This window comes from Aquarana catesbeiana, linkage group LG02, assembly GCF_042186555.1.
Source record: "Aquarana catesbeiana isolate 2022-GZ linkage group LG02, ASM4218655v1, whole genome shotgun sequence".
In the NCBI taxonomy this organism is placed as follows: Eukaryota; Metazoa; Chordata; class Amphibia; order Anura; family Ranidae; genus Aquarana; species Aquarana catesbeiana.
The window spans coordinates 696,105,387-696,126,668 of NC_133325.1; the positions used below are offsets into that span (position 1 = coordinate 696,105,387).

Here is a 21,282-nt window from a genome sequence, read left to right on the forward strand (position 1 = left end):
ACGGTGATGTAGTGTGTCAGTATACGGTGATGTAGTGTGTCAGTATACGGTGATGTAGTGTGTCAGTATACGGTGATGTAGTGTATCAGTATATACAGTGATGTAGTGTGTCAGTATATACAGTGATGTAGTGTGTCAGTATATACGGTGATGTAGTGTGTCAGTATACGGTGATGTAGTGTGTCAGTATATACAGTGATGTAGTGTGTCAGTATACAGTGATGTAGTGTGTCAGTATATACAGTGATGTAGTGTGTCAGTATATACAGTAGGGCTGCAACTAACGATTATTTTCATAATCGATTAGTTGGCCGATTATTGTTTCGATTAATCGATTAATCGGTTAATAACCTTAAAAAAAAAAAAAGTGGCGTATAATTTAGTTAATATGTAAAGTTTTAAAAAAAAGGCAATTTATTCTTAAATATCTCTATGCAGTGGTAAATATAAATAACCAACTATATGGTTAGGGAGCAAAATATCTAATCCACTCTGAGAATAACAGACAGAAGAGATATACTGTATATACTATTAGAGGAGATACACTGTATAAACTGTTAGAGAAGAGATATACTGTACATACTATTAAAGGGTGAATCTGATAAATATTATCAGACTCAGATCAAATGTCTTCCTCCAAAAAAAAATTTAATTTTAAGAATGTTCATTCTATTTTCTAATCGTTAGTGGGGTCAAGTCAACGTTCATTTTCAACCACAGTGACGGGAAAATTTGGAAATTGAAAACTTCTTGGTCAAAGGAATTTTCAGACAGTGTATGTGGTTTTCGTTCAGAAATTACATTCATTTTAAAAACAGAATGTTGAAAACAAGTAAAAATTTCAAACAACATTCTTTCATTCAGCGAATGTACAAAGACTTTTCGTCTGAATATTCTCGTCTGAAAATTGATCCTTGTGGCCAGAATAAGGCTCGCTACACACCTAGGCAGTTTGCTTTCAATCTGTTTCTGCAGTGCTTTTTGCTGTGCGTTTTGATTTTTGCGCACGTAATTTTGCGGCGATTTACGTTTTTGCATTTTTTTGGCCAATTGGGTTAAAAAAAACTAAAATTAGCCCTTTATAGTACAAAAAAAAAAAAGCAGATAATCACTACTGTAAGGGGTTCATTTTTTTTATTGTAGAACTGTGAAAGTAACATCTACAGTAGCGATTATTTGCTCTTTTTGTACTATAAAGGGCTCGTTTTAGTTTTTTTTAACCCCATTATGTTACTGGCCGATTAATTGATTATGAAAATAGTAATCGATTAATTTCATAATCGATTAGTTGTCGATTAATCGATTAGTTGTTTCAGCCCTAATATACAGTGATGTAGTGTGTCAGTATATACAGTGATGTAGTGTGTCAGTATATACAGTGATGTAGTGTGTCAGTATATACAGTGATGTAGACTGGATGCACTTTAATATAATAAAAAAAAAAAAAAAAAATCGGATTCGAATCGTGAATCGAGTTTTTTATAAAAAAAATCTCAGATTTTTTTGGGGGGGAAAATCTCCCAGCCCTACCCCCCACCCCTTCAACCTCTGCAGCAATGCTGGTAGAACTCATAAGTCTATTTCCCAAAGACAACCTCTGGAAATGACGCTGAGCACGTGCATGCAATTTCTTTGGTCGACCATGGTGAGGCCTGTTCTGAGTAGAGCTGCTGTTTGGTCTTGGCCATCGTGCTGCAGCTCAGTTTCAGGGTCTTGGCAATCTTCTTATAGCCTAGGCCATCTTTATGTAGAGCAACAATTCTTTTTTTCAGATCCTCAGAGAGTTCTTTGCCATGTGGTGCCATGTTGAACTTCCAGTGACCAGTATGAGAGAGTGAGAGCGATAACACCAAACTTAACACACCTACTCCCCATTCACACCTGAGACCTTGTAACACTAACGAATCACATGACACCGTTGAGGGAAAATGGCTAATCGGGTCCAATTTGGACATTTTCACTTAGGGCTGTACTCACTTTTGTTGCCAGCGGTTTAGACTTTAATGGCTGTGTCCTGAGTTATTTTGAGGGAACAGCAAATTTACATTGTAAGTGCCGGCTCACACAGGGGCGACTTAGCCGCCTGACAAGTCGCGCTCTGTTCTGTGCTATGGAACCATTCTAATCGGAGCGACTCAAGTCGCTCCGACTTAGAAAAAGGTTCCTGTACTACTTTGGGACAACTTCAGGGCGACTAGCATTGACTTCTATACAGAAGGCATTTTGCAAGGCGCCACTGAAGTCCTGTACAGATCGCCTTGCAAAATCGCGCTGCAAGCCGGGCTGCCCCGTGTGATGCGACACTTATACAAGCTGTACACTCACTACTTTACATTGTAGCAAAGTGTCATTTCTTAAGTGTTGTCACATGAAAAGATATAATAAAATATTTCCAAAAATGTGAGGGGTGTACTGACTTTTGTGAGATACTGTTTGTGTGTGTGTATATATGTGTGTGTGTGTGTGTGTGTATATATATATATATATATATATATATATATATATATATATATATATATATATATACTGTATTGGCGTATAACACTCACTTTTTCACCATGAAAATCGAGTGCAAATAGTGTGTGTGTGTTATACGCCAATACTTCAATTTTAGCTGTCTCGGAGGGGACAGGGAGGGGGCAGGATGAGCGCCGTCAGATTACATACAGTGAGAATCTCCTGTTTACTTGGCGGCCTCTGTAATAGAAAGTCCCGTCTCCTGGGCCGCCATTGGACCACTGTTCTGTCTATCATAGGAGATTCTCACTGTATGTAATCTGTCGGCGCTCATCCCGCCCCCCTCTAGGCTGCAGATGGACATCGACCAGGCTGCACTGATGAGGCTGCTGCAATGATGGCAGTGGTGAGGCTGCTGCAATGATGGCAGTGGTGAGGCTGCTGCAATGATGGCAGTGGTGAGGCTGCTGCAATGATGGCAATGGTGAGGCTGCTGCATTGATGGCAGTGGTGAGGCTGCTGCATTGATGGCAGTGGTGAGGCTGCTGCATTGATGGCAGTGGTGAGGCTGCTGCATTGATGGCAGTGGTGAGGCTGCTGCATTGATGGCAGTGGTGAGGCTGCTGCATTGATGGCAGTGGTGAGGCTGCTGCATTGATGGCAGTGGTGAGGCTGCTGCATTGATGGCAGTGGTGAGGCTGCTGCATTGATGGCAGTGGTGAGGCTGCTGCATTGATGGCAGTGGTGAGGCTGCTGCATTGATGGCAGTGGTGAGGCTGCTGCATTGATGGCAGTGGTGAGGCTGCTGCATTGATGGCAATGGTGAGGCTTCTGCATTGATGGCAATGGTGGGGCTGCATTGATGTGGACTAATGAGGCTGCAGATGGGCACTGATCAGGCTGCAGTGATGGCAATGGTGTGGCTGCAGATGGGCACTGACCCTTATTTTGCTTCAAAGTTCCTTATTAAAAATTTAAGTTTTTTTCCTGAAACTTCCCTCTTAAAATGAATGTGCGTGTTATACGCCAATAAATACGGTATATATATATATATATATATATATATATATATATATATATATATATATATATATATATATATATATATATATATATTCACCTCATCAGTGGGCTCCCAATTGATCCACCGATGATTAACAGCAAAAAAAAAAAAAGGATGAAATCTCTGTGTAATGCTCAACTCATCTTTCCTTTGAAAATCAATCTTCATGTACAAACATTTAATCCAACAAGCAACTGTACAGTTTCAAGCAACACATTGCTCTTTCTCAAGCCATGTGTAAATTATTTACTGCTCTTTAGCATTTATATATTCATTCAGGACAAAGCCTCACAGGTGTGTTCCATTCACCAATTAATACAATGAGAATTCCTATTCATAATCTTTGCGATTCCACTATAGATATATTTTCTTTCCTCTCAGGATCTAAAAGAGAATCACATTTCAGCAGGGGGGTATAACTTGTTCTGATCTTGTAGATGCAACATTAATTGCATCATACAGAGATCTCATCCTCGTTTTTTGCTATTTATATGTATGTGTTGTTTTTTTTTCTTCTTTTTTCTGTGAACTGTATTTTTGTATTTGACTTTCTGCACTTACTGTACTTCAGTAAAATTGAGTGAATCACAGGAACGTTGCATAGGTGGGTTTTAAAACGTAACCATTGTCGTACTGCAGGGAGTGTTATGTGACCCTTTGTTGTTGCTTCTGTTGCTCACTACTCTGGGAGCATCTGCATGGAACAGCCATATCCTTCAGACTTGACATGTTTTTAAAAGAAGAGTATGGACTCTGTAAAAAAAAAAAAAAAAAAAAAGGAAGTCGCATTTATACTCATACATTGTACTCATACATTGATTTGATGCTGCATCTGTCCCCTGCCGGCTCTGCAGTGAGAACTGAGCGATGAAACACCACTAATCGCTCAGTTCTCCCCACTGCTCTGAGCAGAGAGCTGGGACTGTCCTACCAGCTTTTTATTCTTCTCTGTTTCATACTGTGTATGTTTAGAGTACAGTACTTTATTTACTAGCACTGTACAAATGTTGGCACTCCTTAAATCAATAACTGTAAATCTTCTTGTGGATGAAGAAGTGGGTTGTGAATTTTGTCTCTGTGTTGTGAAAAAACAGTCTGAGCCTGCCCAGTAACTACTGTTCTATTTCCCTTAAACCTTCTCTTTTTTTTTTTTTTTTTCTCCATAACAGATCTTACAAAACTGGATCTGGGGTGAACAACAGAAGAACAGAGTTGTTTTTGAAAGAACACGAGCACCTCAGAAGGTAAGAGGGGTGCATTGACAGTTCGATGCTAGTCAGCAGTAAATGGGAGGAGGGGAATAGGTTAATATGTACAGTATGGATTTTAGCCTTCTAGGGCTTAATTGCTCCTCACAAAGAGCTAATGGTCAATAGGCTGAACCAGCAGCTATACACGCAGAGAGAGATCATGCTCTATAGCTAAGTACGAGTTCAGCAAGTTTAAGAATAGAACTCATTACAAGAAAAGGGACTTCCTCGAAAGTAACAGGTCATCACAAATGTGGAACCTCTTTGTTTTGAAACACTTATCCAATGTAAAGCCATATCTGTGCTGCAGATACTGTTTTAGTGGAAGAGCAGTAAATCATCACTAGACTGCTGCTTGCATAGCTCTCATTAAAACTGGCCTGTAAAGCTCTGTGTATTGCTTTTATCCTTCTGGATGATTGCACTTCACAGGCTCACGTTCCCATTTCTCTTTTATTGTACAGCTCTCAGAACCCCACACAGACGCCCGTTTCATCCATATATGTACATTCATTCAGTTGCTGAAGCCAATTTAAACATGAGCCTTGTTCATTCACCTTAAATTGTAGACATCCCTCCAATCTCAAATGGAATCTCAATTTATAATAATTGTAGACATACCTTCAATAAGATGAAAAAAAAGTGAAACCTTACCAGTTCAGAATTAAGCGACACAGATCATGTTTGTTATTGGGAGGTGGTAGTAATTACACAACACATTGTCAGGCTCAGTTTAGACGTGTTGTAGTGTTAAGACTCCCTAGAATCCTTGTTCCAAGATATGCCATGGATGGGCAGAAACATATTGCCCCCCTGTAGCACTAGTGCAATTAGACCCCTTTCACACTGAGGAGTTTTTCAGGCACTACAGGGCTAAAAATAGCGCCTGCAAAAAGCGGCTCCATTCACTCCAATGTGAAAGCCCGAGGGCTTTCACACTGGAGCGGTGCGCTGGCAGAGCGTCACAAAAAAGTCCTGCCAGCAGCTTCTTTGGAGCGGTGAACTCACCGCTCCTCCACCACTGCTCCTCATTGAAATCAATGGGGCAGCGCTGCAATACCGCCGGCAAAACGCCGCTCCGGCGGCGTTTGCGGGCGAATTCAACCCGTTTTCGGACGCTAGCGAGGGGTTAAAACCACCCTGCTAGTGGTCGAATAGCGCCGCTAAAACGACGGTAAAGCGGCGCTACAAATAGCGCCGCTTTACCGCTGACGCCCTAGGCGGCTCAGTGTAAAAGGGGTCTTAGTGACAAACATTTTCTCATTAAAAATAGGAAAGGAATCGGCCTTTTGTCACAGAGATCTTATAGCAAGTTGTAAAATCCTAATGCTTAAAACCTAGTGCATCTTATAATGACTGTGCTCATCACCCCCTAGAGTAGCCCTAAACAGTGTGATCTGTGGCTAGATGTTGCATTAGGCTGTCAAATTTGGTATAATTAGGAAGCTCAGGGCCATCCTAACTGTAAGCCAACTGAAGTCACTTAACCACTTTATTCTCTGGTGAATTAAATTTAAATACATGAGTTTACCATGTTTATATTTTCTTTGATATACTTGCTAATCCCTTTTTAGCTTGTTAGCTGTGCAAACTTGCTTGGCATTAGCTTGTCACTGGTTTTGAGAAACTCTTTGTGTCTTTATACTAGACAAATACGACCGTCAATGTTTCGTTAGTATAGCATGCAGCTGTAGCTCTGCATTGTTGTTTTCCAGGGGGCAGTGTATGCATTTGTCAGTTTTTCTTCAAACTACACAACTTAAATTCAGCAGTTCTACCATTTAACCAGGACTGCTCTCAAAGTGTTTTAAGGTAATTAAAGTTCATATTATTAATTTTTAATGGAATGTGTCCCTGCTGAATCTGTGCCCAGGACAGATACATTCAGTATAATACTTTCAAGTGGAGTCAAGTTACAGTAAACTTCTGTTACTGTGTTTTGTCGAAACGTATGGTTCACCTTCATGGGGTCCTGTTAATTTAGTTTTCCTATAGGTGGAAATACAACATACCATACTAGCAGAATCTTCTTAACCGTGGCAGAGCCAAAAGCAAATTAGTATTTTGTTTCTATATAACACAAATATAACACATACTAGAGCTACTAAAGAAAGACTTAAAGTGACCCTAAATTCTGTTTTATAGAATGGAAATTGTTTGTTAGTGGTTGAATAGGCAGAAGGTTTTTGTACCTTAATGCATTCTCTGCATTAAAGGATAATTTCACCTTTTTTACAAAAAATAATACATGTACTTTTTTTTGCGTGTAACTTTTTATAATTTTTTTTTGTAGGAGCTTGTAAAGCATTGCACCAGCGATCAGCAGATCGCTGATCCCATGCAGGACTCCTGCGAACCTGGCAGTTGTATCTGTTTGCTCGTATGGCAAGCTGATACACGCTGCCAGGAACAATCAATGAAATACCACAGCACTCACAGTTCATTGAAAACTACAAGCTGACAGCTGCTAAGAATGTTGGGACTTGTAGTTTTCCATTCACAGAACACCGTGAATGAGTGACATGGCTGGGCATGCAGGGCTCCGCATGGTCGCCCCCCTTTTTCTTTCTTTTTTTTTTCAATTTTGACAGCAAGCACGGGGAGAAGATCCCCCGCTAGCTGTCAGAGTGGGGGCCAGTCCTTTCATAACACATTATATGTTCCACCTTGAATATGGGCGTAACATGAAAGGTGAATGTATCCTTTAAGGTTAACAAAACTTCCATGGTCCGCTCCTTCCCAGCGCATTAAATACTTACCGGAGCTCAATCTGCATTAGGGCTGTGCCTGTGAAGAGGTAGTGGGGGCAGAGCCACGCTGCACTGTGTGTGTCAATAGACTCACACACCCCTGCTCAGGATCGAGCCCGCACAAGTGCCCCCAAAGCAAGTGGAGCTGAGAGTGGACCCGGTCGGCAAGTGGTTAAAGCATCAGTCAGTCAATTTCCAGGAAGAGCTCATCAATTGCAGCCTCTTTATTTCTGTCAGTGCAGATTTTCTTTACATTAAGACCCCTTTCACACTGGGGCCCTTTGCAGGCGCTACAGCACTAAAAACAGCGCCTGTAAAGCTCCCTGAAAAAGCCGCTTTCACACTGGAGCGGTGCGCTGGCAGGATGGTAAAAAAAATCCTGCTAGCAGCATCTTCAGAGCGGTGAAGGAGCGGTGTGTTTACCGCTCCTCCACCGCTCCTGCCCATTGAAATCAGTGGGGCAGCACGGCTATACTGCCGGCAAAGCGCTGCTGCAGCACTTTGCGGGTGGTTTAACCCTTTTTCGCCTGCTAGTGGGGGTTAAAAGCAGCCCGCTATCGGCTGAATACCCCTGCAAATACGACTGTAAAGCGCTGCTAAGAATAGCGGCACTTTACTGCCGATGCCCCACTGTGAAAGGGGGCTTAAAGGAGAAAGGGTGCTCAGCTTGCATTGACTTGCACAAAGCAACCTGCCAAAAGACTTTGTAAAAGTTTGGCTGCATGAAAATCATGTAAAACTTGATATAGGTTGGATAAAAATGCACATGGATACATTGGTTATAGGTGCTTAGATTTTGGAAAATTGGCCTTTTTTTGATTGTCTAGCACTTTTATCAGTTCACATAGAGATTTAGTGAATGTCTCTATTTAGCCCACTATCCTATTTCCATGTAGCTGTGGACACACCAACAACTGGCCACTGGGCCTTCTACTAAATATTTTATTGATTTTCGAGTGAGTTTGTCAGAACAGCACCCAATATCAGCAGATATGCTCCCGCAGTTCCCAAACCTCCTGGGTCTTGATGGGACAATTAAGATATTTTGGTATTTTTGATTACTTAAGTGCCGCAGACAGCAAGAGGCCATTATCCAATATTACCACACTTATCACAGAATTTAGCCTGCATTATACTTGGAGCATCCACTAAAATCTCAGTGTTCAGACTACGTGTTAAAGCACCATTGTGAATATTCAATCTTTTATGCGCATTGACAAGTAATCTACCCAGACTACATTATGTTTCTCCAGTTTCTAAATTTGCCTACTGTTATTTCTCAGCTTTGAAAGACCTATCAGATAATTTGCAGAGCTCATCTACATCTCACATACCAGTTGTCATTTTATGGTGGCTAAATTTATTTCCTGCTTCCCTTCAATTTATAATGTTTATGTACTGTCAAGTCTTGGTACATGATTTATACAATTTCTTGATGCTGTGCTACAGAAAAATGAAATACAGTTGCTATGAACACTTTACAGGACTGCTGTTTTAAAAATATGTTTTAGTTTAAAATACCACATTTCTTTACTGAATAAGGATCATTTTCAGTTTATACTAAAGTTTTACATCTTTTTAAAATGTAGCTTATATACTTATTTTACTATGCTTTAAAGAGTATGTGATACCATTCACATCTTCCAATGAGGTTTAAAACCAGATTTCTTTAATCGTACATCACGGGACACAGAGCCATAGTAATTACTATGTAGGTTATAGTCCACCTTCAGGTGCTGGACACTGGCACACCCTAAACAGGAAGTTTCCTCCCTATAATACCCCTCCCATAATGGGAGTATCTCAGTTTTTTTCACCAGTGTCTAAGGTGTTGGTCACGAGTGAAGATGTGCTGTGCTGAGCCCCACTGGAGCAATCCTTGCTGGGGGTAGCTATGCAGCCGGATCCATTCAAAGTGTCTTTTAGACCGAATTGAATGGTACCCGGGCCTCGTGTCCGAAGAAACTAGGTTTTGCCTGTAAATGCTTCTCTCTTTAGAGAGCTGGACCCCAGGATCCAGTACTTTTGGTATTAGGGCCGTAAAATTTTACTGGCGGTGGTGTTACTACAGGTCCAGGATTGCGGGTTTCCCCGAGGATCCCCCGTTCCTGAAGGCTTGTTAACGGAACCCACCGTGAAGGGTGAAGATTGGGTCTGTTTGTTTTTACCACAGAAAACCCTGCAGCGGGAAAGGTAAGTGGAGTTTTTTAAGAAATGTTTGAATTCTCTTATGAAATGTCTCCTATGATTAGTAAATGTTGTCATGCCTAAGTGTCACCACTGGGGGCTGTATGGAGCACATACCTTCTCATGCTTCCTCAAGAGATCACACTGTGTCCGGAGCAGCAGACTTCTTTTCTCAGCCAGCAGCAGACCTCCAGTAAGTCTGGGGGGGGGTTTCTCTTCACAGACACCCCCCCACCTGTGCTGTATTCTCCCCCTCTTCATGAGGAAGAGCGTCAGGAGAAAAACGAAAAAAAACAAAAAAAACATCCGCATGCCGCTCCACTCGGCAGCTTCCAGGCTCTCTCCTCGACATTTTTTCCCCCTCGCATGACGATCCTGTAGGATCAGAGGCCCGCGTGGGAAAGTTCTTCTTTTTTTAAAAAAGGAGGAGGGCTGAAGGCGATGGAGGGGGCGGAGCTTAGCACGGCGTTAGCGTTCTCCAACGTCCAGCGCAGGAATGTGTTTTTTAAAGCACCATTATTACTGCTGCAGGCTGACGGAGAGACACAAGAGCGTAGAGGAGCATGAAAGAGGTTTGGTGACACAATTTACTATTGCATCAGGCTGAGCATTAATAGCAGCTGCAGGGCTGGACTATTGCTCAAGCAATGGATGCGATTTCTTCTGGTAGTACCTCTGCTTTGTGCATCGGGCTATGGTCAGAAGGGGGGGTTGAAAAAAAAGAGCTAAAAGGGTCTCCCTCAAGCTCTGGAAAGCCTACCCATCTCTACAAATGGCATCCTCCCCTGAGAGGGGGTGGCTAGTCGGAGCGAGATTGGGGCCATGAAATTTTTGCAACTGTTTTCAACACTGCAGCCCCTGTTCATTTTACTAAAGATCTCTTTTACCTCAGCCATGGTAGGTTTTTATTTAAAAAAAAAAAGTTTAGAAGTTTAGCGACTTTAATCGCATCCCAGTGTGGTCAAGATGCGACAGGTTATCTTCCATTTTCCTAGGACCCTCAAACCGAGAAACTAGTGGCAGGAGAAGACGAATTCCCTCAGGGGACCGTGGTGAGGCTGATGACTCCTCTTCTGAGGTATCAAATGCGGGAGAGTCAGCTTTCACAATCTGTAAGATTGATGGGTACAGTTTCTTGCTGTATGATCTGCTCCACATTTATGTACCCTTAAATGAGTGTTTGGGTTCGCCGCTAAAGCCTCCTCAAGCTGTGCATGCCTTTACCTGTCCATTCATTGTTGGAAAAGCTTTTTTGTATCTGGAGGATCACCCAGATAAGCATTATTTTCCTTTCAAAAAGTTTTCACACTTTATCCTATGGTAGAGAAAATTCACTAAGTAGGTTATACTGGCAATTAACGCTACTATATCCTTTGTGAATAAGTCTGACTTGTCCGGCAGACAATACTCGAATACTTTGGGATCCAACGAATCAAAGGTTGGAATTCCTATTAAAAAAAAAAAAACAAACATTTTTTTTTCTGGCAGATTGAATGTCTCAGCCTGCGCTGACAGTAATTGGTTAACGTTGAGAAACCAGTTTAAACAGGTGTTCAAGGTTATCCTGCTCAGGAGGCAGCTTTATGTTTGCAATAGTTGCTATGACAGATTCTATCCTTTAGGCCTTGCACCCTTCACTAAGCGTCATGCAAGAAGCTCCTGGCTAGTCTTCCTTTTTGCAGTGAAACAGCTATCTGGGGATGTGTTTGATAATATAGCCAAAGAATTTCTAGTGAAAAAGTACCCCTTTTGCCATTTAAATGAAGGAGTAAATGTATTTTCGTTTCAAATCGCCTTCTTCTGTGCCAGGGGCATCAGCCTCCAGGCAGTCACGATGGCTTCCGCCGTCAGGTTTAAAAGGTAATCCTCAGGGTTAACCCTAGGAACAAAAGAGGTCTTGGGGAGGAAGCCTACAAGATACTGAAGCCTTCTTATGAGGAGGTGCCCCCGCTTGCTCAATAGGGAGAATTCTTCTGCAGTTCTCTAGGATCTGGCAGAAAGAGTGTCAAGACGAGTGGGGACTTCCTCAATAACTCCAAAGTACAAACTGGAGTCCCAAGAGTTTCTGTCTCCTCGTTTTCTCAGATCAAACATTCCTAAGGATCCAGAGAAAAAGAAGTCTTTCTCTCAAGCATTGGACCATCTTTTGGCAAAAAGTGTTCATGATGGCCCCCATGTAAGAGCAGAGGTTGGGGTTTGGTTAAATCCAAATGGACATTCTGGATCTCAAAAATTGAAATTCAATTCCTGAATATAACCACTCTTTTTTTGCATGAAGTCAATCCAATCAGTTATCTCCATCCTACAAGGAGGAGAACTTCTGGCATCAATCGACGTCAAAGATGCATATCTCCATATGCCTATTTCCTCGCTCACTAGTAATATCTACTTTTCCCTTATTGTCTTCCAGGACAGCCTCTGAGACATAGGGCTCCTCCCTTTGGGACAGGAAACACGTTCACCCAAATGGTTAAAAGGAGGTCCTCCAGGCCTTCCCCCTTCAGTTTTTGTGTTTCCTGCCAGATGGGAAGGAAGCATATGAGGAACCTGGGGAGCTCTATGCCCCAGGACTGTCCTGGATGAGCCTTTGGCGTACCTTCTCCTCTGCCCAAGTGCCCCTCTGTCTAGCAGGGAAGAGAGGGCTGCTAGCACACTGCTGCCTAAGAGCTCGGGGAGAGTTGGACCCCTGAGGATTGGGGCGGGACCCTGCCTCCATTTCGCCGCATACACCTACCCTCTGTCCTCCCGTAGTTCGGTCGGTGGGCGGACAGCATCCATCGCGGGGGTGCATGTTAACCGTCTCTTCCGGGTGTAGGGAGGACATGTGTGCATCGTAGGAGGGGCTTCTGCGCTCCAACGAAGGGAAGTGACACAGCTTCCGGCGGAGCCGCATCATCAGGGGGCGCCGTGAGACAAGGTTCCGGTCTCCAGGCGCGATGTGCAGCTTTTTGGGTGTCCGGAGCCAGTGTAGATCCAGCAGAGACTGTGACAAACACCGAGGAGCCATGGAGGGCACTGCAACATCCCAGCCGGTCGACTCTGGTTCTTCTGGCACCGGCACCTCTCAGGTAGGCGTGGTGAGGGCAGACTGTGGCTTACTCTGGGAGGGGGTAGGGTCCTTGTGACCAAAGTCCTTCCCTGGGTGGGGAACCACAGGTGAAGGGCTGGGCACTTCTCTCCTTCCCTCTGATCTAAGCACAGTGGTGGTGAGGGTTGGGGGCAGGCTCTCATGGGTTTTTTCTGTCTTTCTTTTTTGCTTTCAGGGTAAAGCAGAGGACAAGTCCCAGATGCAGCCTCCCAGGAAAAAATGTGCTGTATGTGGGTCAAAGGCTCCAATTGGGAGAAACCGCTTTGCCCCGAATGTGTCAGCAGTTTAACGAAGGTTGATTCTATGGCAGAGTGTCATAAAATCCTTACGTCTGTGAAAGGTGAAATTGCATCCACATTCAAATCATTTAAAGGAATGATGGATATGATGCAGGGTCCCTCTGTGCCCATATCTAGAGCAGCAAGTATGCCTATTCTATCTGAGCCTAGTCAGGAAGATACGGAGGATAGGGAGAAGGAACCCAGATCGCTTGACTCTTCTTAAGCGGACTCAGGGGAGGATGAGGAAGATTTCTCTAGAGGGTCCAGGTACAGATTGACGCTGGATGATGTGGGGGACTTACTAAAGGCGGTTTATGACACCTTGGAGATCAGAGCGGAGTTGGTACAGCTTTCTAAGCATGATCTTATGTATCAGGGGGTCTCTGCACAGAAATCCAGAGTTTTTCCCGTGCACAAATCTCTAGTAGAAGCGATATTGCTGGAGTGGGAGCACCCTGAAAGAAGACCGTTCTTTTCAGGCAGTCTTAAACGTAGATTTCCCTTTGAAAATTGGACACAGCCCATTCTTGGAACAAGGTCCCTAAGTTGGATGCGCCGCTGGCGAAAGTTTGGCCTTTGACGACCTGGGATCCCTTAAGGACCCCATGGATAAAAGGGATGACATACTGCTAAAAAGGGCATAGGATGCCTCTTCGATTGGGCTTAAACCAGCTCTTGTAGCTACCTGTGTTGCCAGAAATTTAGATTGCTGGTTAACCCAGTTGCACTCCCACATTTCTGCAGGCACATCCTGACAACAACTGCTAAAATCTTTTCCGTTATTTAAAGCAGTTGGGTTCTTGGCTGATGCTTCTGCGGAATCTGTAAAACTAGCAGCCAGGTCAGCAGCTTTGGAAAATGCCGCAAGAAGGGCCGTGTGGTTGAAAGCTTGGTCAGGAGATGCAGCATCAAAGCTCAAGCTCTGTGGTTTGCCTTTCTCAGGCACTCACCTCTTTGGACTCTGGGCTTCAGGAAGCCTTGGAACGTACCCAGGACAGGAAGAAGGCTTTCCCAAAGAAAGAAGAAACCTGAGGGTAGACGTCTCTTTCAAGGTTTCAGGCAGCAAACCCAACAGGAGAGAGAGGGTCATCCTAAAAAACACTGGACAGGTCACAAAGGATGTGGTAGAGGAGGAATATTATTCAATCCTCCTCAGACCACCCCAAAGCCCCAGTGACTCCTGTGTTCCGGTGGGAGGAAGGTTGGGGGACCTCCTCCCGCAATGGACCAACGCAACTTCAAGCCAGTTCATATTAAAGATAATAGAAAACGGCTACAAGTTGGAGTTCCATGCCATTCCTCCACCCACCTTTTTAGTCACTCCATTACCCAGAGACCGGGAGAAAGCAGGAGCTCTGAGTTTGCTGTTGGAGCAACAGGTCATCAGCCAGGTACCACATACGGAACGCGGCCAGGGGGTTTACTCCCATGTGTTCATAGTCCAAAAGCCATCAGTCAAGTTCAGGTTGATGCTCAATCTCCGCCCCCTGAACAGGTTTATCAGATAGCGTTTCAGGATGGAGCCTATCTTCACGGTAACGAATATCCTGTTTCCCGATTGTTATATGGCAATAATCGACCTCAGGAATGCATATTTGCATGTACTGATACATCGGGATTTCCAGAATTTCCTCAGACTAGCTGTCAGGGTGAATTTGGAAGTTCTCCACCTCCAATTCAGGGCACTACCATTTGGACTAGCATCCTCTCCGAGGATTTTCACGAAGGTCCTGGCAGAGGCCCTAGCTCCACTGCACGTCAGGGCCATTACAGTCATTCCCTATCTGGACGATCTTCTGTTTGTCGCCCAGTCTTTTCGATAGCTAGAAGACAACTTACAGGAAGCACAACTTTTCCTGCGTTTTCTTAGTTGGTTGATCAATTGGGACAAGTCCCAGCTGATCCCAACCCAGGAAGTACAGTACCTGGGATACAGGATTTCTTCAGTAGAGAGGAAGGTCTTTCTCCCATCAGAGAAGATAAAGTGGGTCTAGCTTTAACGCAGCTTCAGACCAATCAGGAAGCTCACATCAGAGATGTCATGAGAGTGATAGGGTTAATGACATCCTATTTTCCAGCAGTCCCTTGGAGCCTGTAACAGGTGCTGGTTTCACCATTCAATCCATACATTTACCAGATTCTATCTGGTGGATGTAAAAAGACATGAGGATGACGCCTTTGGGCGCAGTGTACTGCAGGTAGCAGTATAAATCCTCTGTTCTCATGGTGCCCTACTTTGGTTGTCTCCCTCCCCTCAGTTGGCATTGCTCTGGGACATCCCACATAGTAATTACTATGGCTCTGTGTCCCGTGATGTACGATTAAAGAAAATAGGATTTTTATAACAGCTTACCTGTAAAATCCTTTTCTTTTGAAGTACATCATGGGACACAGAGGTCCCACCCCGTATTGCCTTGCTACAAAACTGAAATACTCCCGGAGTTGGAGGGGTTATATAGGGAAGAAACATACTGTTTAGGGTGTGCCAGTGTCCAGCACCTGAAGGTGGACTGTAACCCACATAGTAATTACTATGGCTCTGTGTCCCGTGATGTACTTCAAAAGAAAAGGATTTTACAGGTAAGTTGTTATAAAAATCCTATTTTTACTGCCACCATCCTACAAATACACACCGTCTCGTGCAGTGTTTGTGCAGGTGTACATCCACTTTTGTTCAGATAAAAAATTATCTGAATTCAATATAAACATGCATGAATTTTAGAATGTAGATCTTTGCCTGTATTTGCTGTCTGAAAACTGACACCCACCTGATTTCCCGAAATGTATTCATACCTGGGTGCAAACACAAAATATCTATTTCCATGTATACAGTATGTACTTCCTTTAACCGGTTCAATACTGGGCATTTTCACCCCCTTCCTTCCCAGACCAATTTTTAGTTTTCAGCGCTGTCGCACTTTAAACAATTGCGCGGTCGTGCGACGTTGTACCTAAACAAAATTGACGTCCTTTTTTCCCCCACAAATAGAGCTTTCTTTTGGTGGTATTTGATCACCTCTGCGGTTTTTATTTTTTGCGCTATAAACAAAAGAAGAGCGACAATTTTGAAAAAAACACAATATTTTTTACTTTTTGCTATAATAAATATCCCAATTTTCTTTAAAAAAAAAAACAAATTTTTTCCTCAGTTTCAGCCGATACGTATTCTTCTACATATTTTTGGTAAAAAAAATCGCAATAAGCGTATATTGATTGGTTTGCGCAAAAGTTATAGCGTCTATAAAATACGGGATAGATTTATGGCATTTAAAAAAAAAAATTATGTATTTATTTTTTTTATTAGTAATAGCGGCGATCGCAATTTTTTTTCACAAACTGACATCCGACGCTCCATAGGGATACATGTATGTCCATTTTTCATCCAAAAACGGAAGGATGAAAAACGGACATAAGGATCCCTCGTGTGAAAGAGGCCTTAGTCATCTAGTAGAAACTTCTTTGGCTGCTGTTACATCCTTGAGTCTTTGTAGATAGGTCTTTATTAGGTTTTCACAGTTGAACAGTGCAATATAAACCCATTCCTTATTGGAAAATTGCTCAGGCTCTTTTGGGATGAGCACCAATTATAAGTGAACAGCCATTTTCAAATCCGCAGTGCTTCATAGTGGGAATGGTGTGTTTAAGATGTGCAGCAGTTGGCAAATGTTTTTGATGAGACCCAAATTATCTTAATCGTACAGTACAGAACACAGAGTATTCATACAACCATTGGTTATAGGTGTGTACCTTCAAGAGGATCTGCAGTCTGCTCACATAATTTGTAAAAAAAAACATCTTTGCCATTCTGATACTTCCCTCCAACCACTTTGTATAATATTTTCTATATACTGTGATTCTGTACTTGCCAAATTTGCTGCAGAAATCTCCCTCCACTAAGTCTGGCTGCATCCATTTTAACTGTGGGCAGCTGAAGCTGCTGCCTGTTCACTTCCTGGCTTTACACAGCTACACAGAGGCACACCTCCAGCTCTGCAGCTCTCATTGGTTCTCTTATGACTCATCCTTCTTCCCTTCCTGGCAAACTCTCACAGAGTGAGAGAGAGCTGTTCGTGATGTCATAACCCTAGGCTTTTTACCAGGCAAACAGGAAGTGGGCTGTATAAGGTATTTACTGGCAGAAAAAAAATGTTTTACTATCCAAAGTTAAAACAATAAGGGCAGAAGATTTAATAGATGGAAAGATGAAAAAAATGACTGAAGTTCCGCTTTCAGTTGGTTGGACACTAGCAAAACCTTACAGGGCAGGCCTCGTGGGCATCTCCCCTACAACTCTAGCCCACTTTGTGAGTTCTCAGATTTGTGCTAGTGTCTAAAGGTGGTGGATTTTCTCCTTTTGTAGGGAAAATCACACTTGGCTTAACTAGTTTTTTTTGTTTAATATTTTATCTTCTGATTTTTTTTGTGGTTCTCTGACTCTCTTCAGTGGTTTTGTGAGCTTGGGTCTTCTGGCGGCACAATTCTTTTGTTTGCCACAAAGTTGCCTAGCTTTTCTATTCATTGCTTGGGGATGTCTTGTGGTGTTTGAATTCTCTGCCTGTATCTTGTACTGTACAATTAAAATAAAAGGAATTTTGACATTCCTGTAAATTCCACAACTTGGAGTACAGTGCAGGATATGGGGTACCCTCCCTTCCATTTCTTGATTTTCTCTGCATTGCTTGCTATAATATGGAGGAGTGAGTTACAGGAAGGCGCCCAGGAGGCATGTCCTCTAAAACTTGTTCAAATCACCTGGTTCAAATACACATGGTGTATGAATACTCTTACTGTAATTTACTCTAGGATATGGCATTTACAGGTGAGTCAGAAATCCTTTTTTTTTTTTTTTTTTTTGCTATCAGACCAAACTATAGAACTTTTTGCCTTCTGAAAAACTGTAGGAAACATCACTTCTGAGATTTTAAGAGTGATATTATGTTAACACATTCTCATATTGCTGTGACTCAAACACTTGTGACAACAGTTATTTATGCATTGTTGCTTCATTCTTGGCCTCTGATTCCTGCAAGTCCTGCAAAAAATGTGGTCAAAGATCTCTTGGTGGCCTCTCTCACTTTGGTGGACAGCCTGCTCTTGGCAGATTAAAAGCTATGCCATACCTTAAACAAAAAGGGGGCCTTAATGAGTTACACCTCCGTACAAATGTGTGGGGAGAAAAATTACTTCCAGTTAAACCCACAGCTGGGACACCCATCTACGTTCAATTAAGAACTATCGACGACTCCAGACTGTAAGCAGCGTATAAAAGGAGGAAAGACTCCTCAAGAGACTCCTCAATGAGGAGTAAGCAGGTTTTAAAAAAAAAGTACAAATTGCTTTATTACACGAACATACAAAAAACCACAATTACTTTTACCATTTCATAGTAAAAATTGACAACATTGTCAGTAACAGACTTACAACCACCCTGCTCAAGCCTTCATGCTCACACACACACACCATCACACATCAAGTATCCAATAAAGGAAATATCGCTGATAGATGAAAAATGAAAAAGGTTCAGTTTGGCACTAGGACAGTGAACCTATTAGTATAGTGTTAACACAGACCAGGAATCGGAGATTAAATTATTCAGCAACTTGGTGGAAGTTTGTGTGAAAAAGAAGGGACATAGCTCTGTACTGAAGCAGGTAAAAGTTACTGGCTTAGATCCTCGGCCAGATTTCAATGAAGGCAACAAACTCAGTGAAAAATAGATGGAAAGTCGAGCTGGTGAATATCAAAGCAGACAGGCAGTGGATTTCCATAGATAGAAGTAATGTGTCGTAGGGAGATGGGATGGTATTGGGTTGAAGCAGGTGTGGGTAGATAGTCCAATAAAATTTCACCAGTCCACGAAAGCACCCAAAGATCCACCGTTAATCACCGGGATCTGTCTCCACAGCACGTCAGTTACCACGTCCACACTCCTCCTGTCATGCCAGCTGAAGTCCCTGCTTGGTAGTTGGACCATATAAGGCAAGTCAAGTGGCCGTAGTCTTGATCAAAGCATCACATCCTCTGCGATGATAATGTCACGCTGACATGTTTCACTAGTCAAACTTGTTTCTTCAGAGCGAGGCTGCTTTGATATATGTACCAGCTCGACTTTCCATCTATATTCTATACTGACAGGTTAACCGTCCTAGTGCCAAACTGAACCTGGGGCTGGCTCTTAATTTTTCACCTATCAGCATATTTCCTTTATTGGATTCCTGATGTGTGATGGTGTTTGTGTGTGAGAATGAAGGCTTGAGCAGGGTGGTTGAAAATCTGTTACTGACAAAGTTGTCAGTTTTTACTATGAAATGGTGAAGGTAATTGTGGTTTTATGTATGTTCATATAATAAAGCAATTTATGCCATACTCTACCCTGCAATTCGAAGAAAATATCCATCCATGTGCCAGTTAGATCTCATAGCTTGCACATGGTTTTCCTTTCCTGTTGGTGGCTGGGTCAAAGATGTGTACAGTCTGAGTAATGCTGCAATAAACTGAACTTGTTACTGCGCCCTGTTCTTTAAACGGAGAATCAAATTGGTTGTAATAGGCACACAGTTTATTATTTTTTGTTCTTAATCCATGTTATAATTTATTTGTAACCTGCCATAAATATTGAGAGGTGTTAAACATTTGTGCATTGAGCACTACTTTAGCTACTATGCCATTACATTTCCATAAATGGCTGCTCAACTTTTATTTAATACTGTGCTGTTGGAAATTGATGAATTGTTTGGATCCTGTTGAAAAGCTGCTTTTCCGAACATCCATCAAGTTATGACTTCTAAATTGTGTTCAATTTAAATGTTATAGTAGGTTTTGCTGACACCGCATTAATGATTAATGATAAATATAAGATATTTTCCAAAGAGATCTTTACCTGTAGTGGTCACCTTCAAAGACAAAAAATATTCACAGGGAACGGTGAACTTGGAGATATAGGTCAAGAAAAGAAAGCAGTATTTCTTTAAAGGGTCTTGTAACCTCAAATTCACGTTCTCAAAGTTTAACAGTGTCCAATCCCTCAAAGGTACAAGCCTAAAACTCATGGTTTCCTGTACTGTACGCCAAAATATGGAATTTACAGGTAAGTAAATTCCCCTGGAATGGTGACAAACTGGGGTACATTTAATTATTAATAGGTGATTTAAAAGGCCTTTACACGTTACCAGTTCTGAGGTAAACAGAAGGTCTGGCACTAGAATTATTGATGTAAAAAAATAAAAATCTGTTTTTATTCATTTTTTTTATTTTATTTTTTTACATTATACCTTTTAAATATTTTTTTTGGGTCAACTTTATTGCTATTGCAAGGGATGTGGCAGGTCCTCTTTTTGGAGACATCTGGTGTCTATTAGACCCCATATTTCTCCTCTGGTCTCCAAAGCATCTGATCAGCTTTTCTCTCTGCTCATTCCTTTGATTTACCATTGATTTGTAAGGACTACATATCTCATGGCCCCTTGTGCCTGCTAGCAGTGATTTCTGTACTGCCTCCTGAAACTCCTCCTCTCAGCACCTCTGTAGTTCAAAGGGCAGGCTCTGTGGAATGGGTGACACGGCAGTGTCTACTTGCAGGGCATTGTGAATGTGTCACAAAATTAAAAAAAACAAAATGTGTGGGATGCCTTAAAGTTTACAGACTTCAAGATTGTTCAGATTAGTAGGAGTGGGCTGAAAATAGTTGAAATACAATGAGGAATCCAAATTAGGATTTTACATTTTTACCATGGATACAGTTAGGGATTGTTTACACCTCCTTCAAAACATGGCTTCGGACACGCTTTTTTAAAGCTAATGAACTCCAGTTCATAGTCACTAAATAAAATAGTCCTAAAATAGCCATAGTCCCTAAATAAAATGGTTAGCTTACTGTCCTGTTCACACATTGCGTTTGCTTTGCTTAAAAAATTATACCCCACGTCGCTTTAGTGGGGCTGAAAAGCGTCTTCAAAGCCTCCATAGAAGTCTATGACAAAACTCGAAGCACCTGCAGCTTTTAAAAAGGGTTTAATTCAGCTTTAGCTTCGCATTGTTTTTGAGGTATTGCGGATATGAGATATCAACGCACACACAGCAGGGCATCTGTCAAGCTTCATTAACCACTTAACCACTTCAATCCAGGGCATTTTCAACCCCTTCTCGCTCAGGCCAATTTTCAGCTGTCAGCGTTGTAACATTTTGAATGACAATTGCGCGGTCATGC

At 42.3% G+C, this 21,282-nt stretch overlaps 1 protein-coding gene across 3 annotated transcripts in view; it reads left to right on the forward strand.

Moving 5' to 3' along the window:
• The window catches only part of GOSR1 (golgi SNAP receptor complex member 1), a 184,225-nt gene that overhangs the window by 53,333 nt on the left and 109,610 nt on the right, over window positions 1-21,282 (forward strand). For all 3 annotated transcript variants that reach the window (XM_073616856.1, XM_073616857.1, XM_073616858.1), the window contains one exon: window positions 4,690-4,764. In XM_073616856.1, coding sequence (XP_073472957.1) covers window positions 4,690-4,764 — 75 coding nt within the window. The remainder of the gene's footprint in view (window positions 1-4,689; window positions 4,765-21,282) is intronic.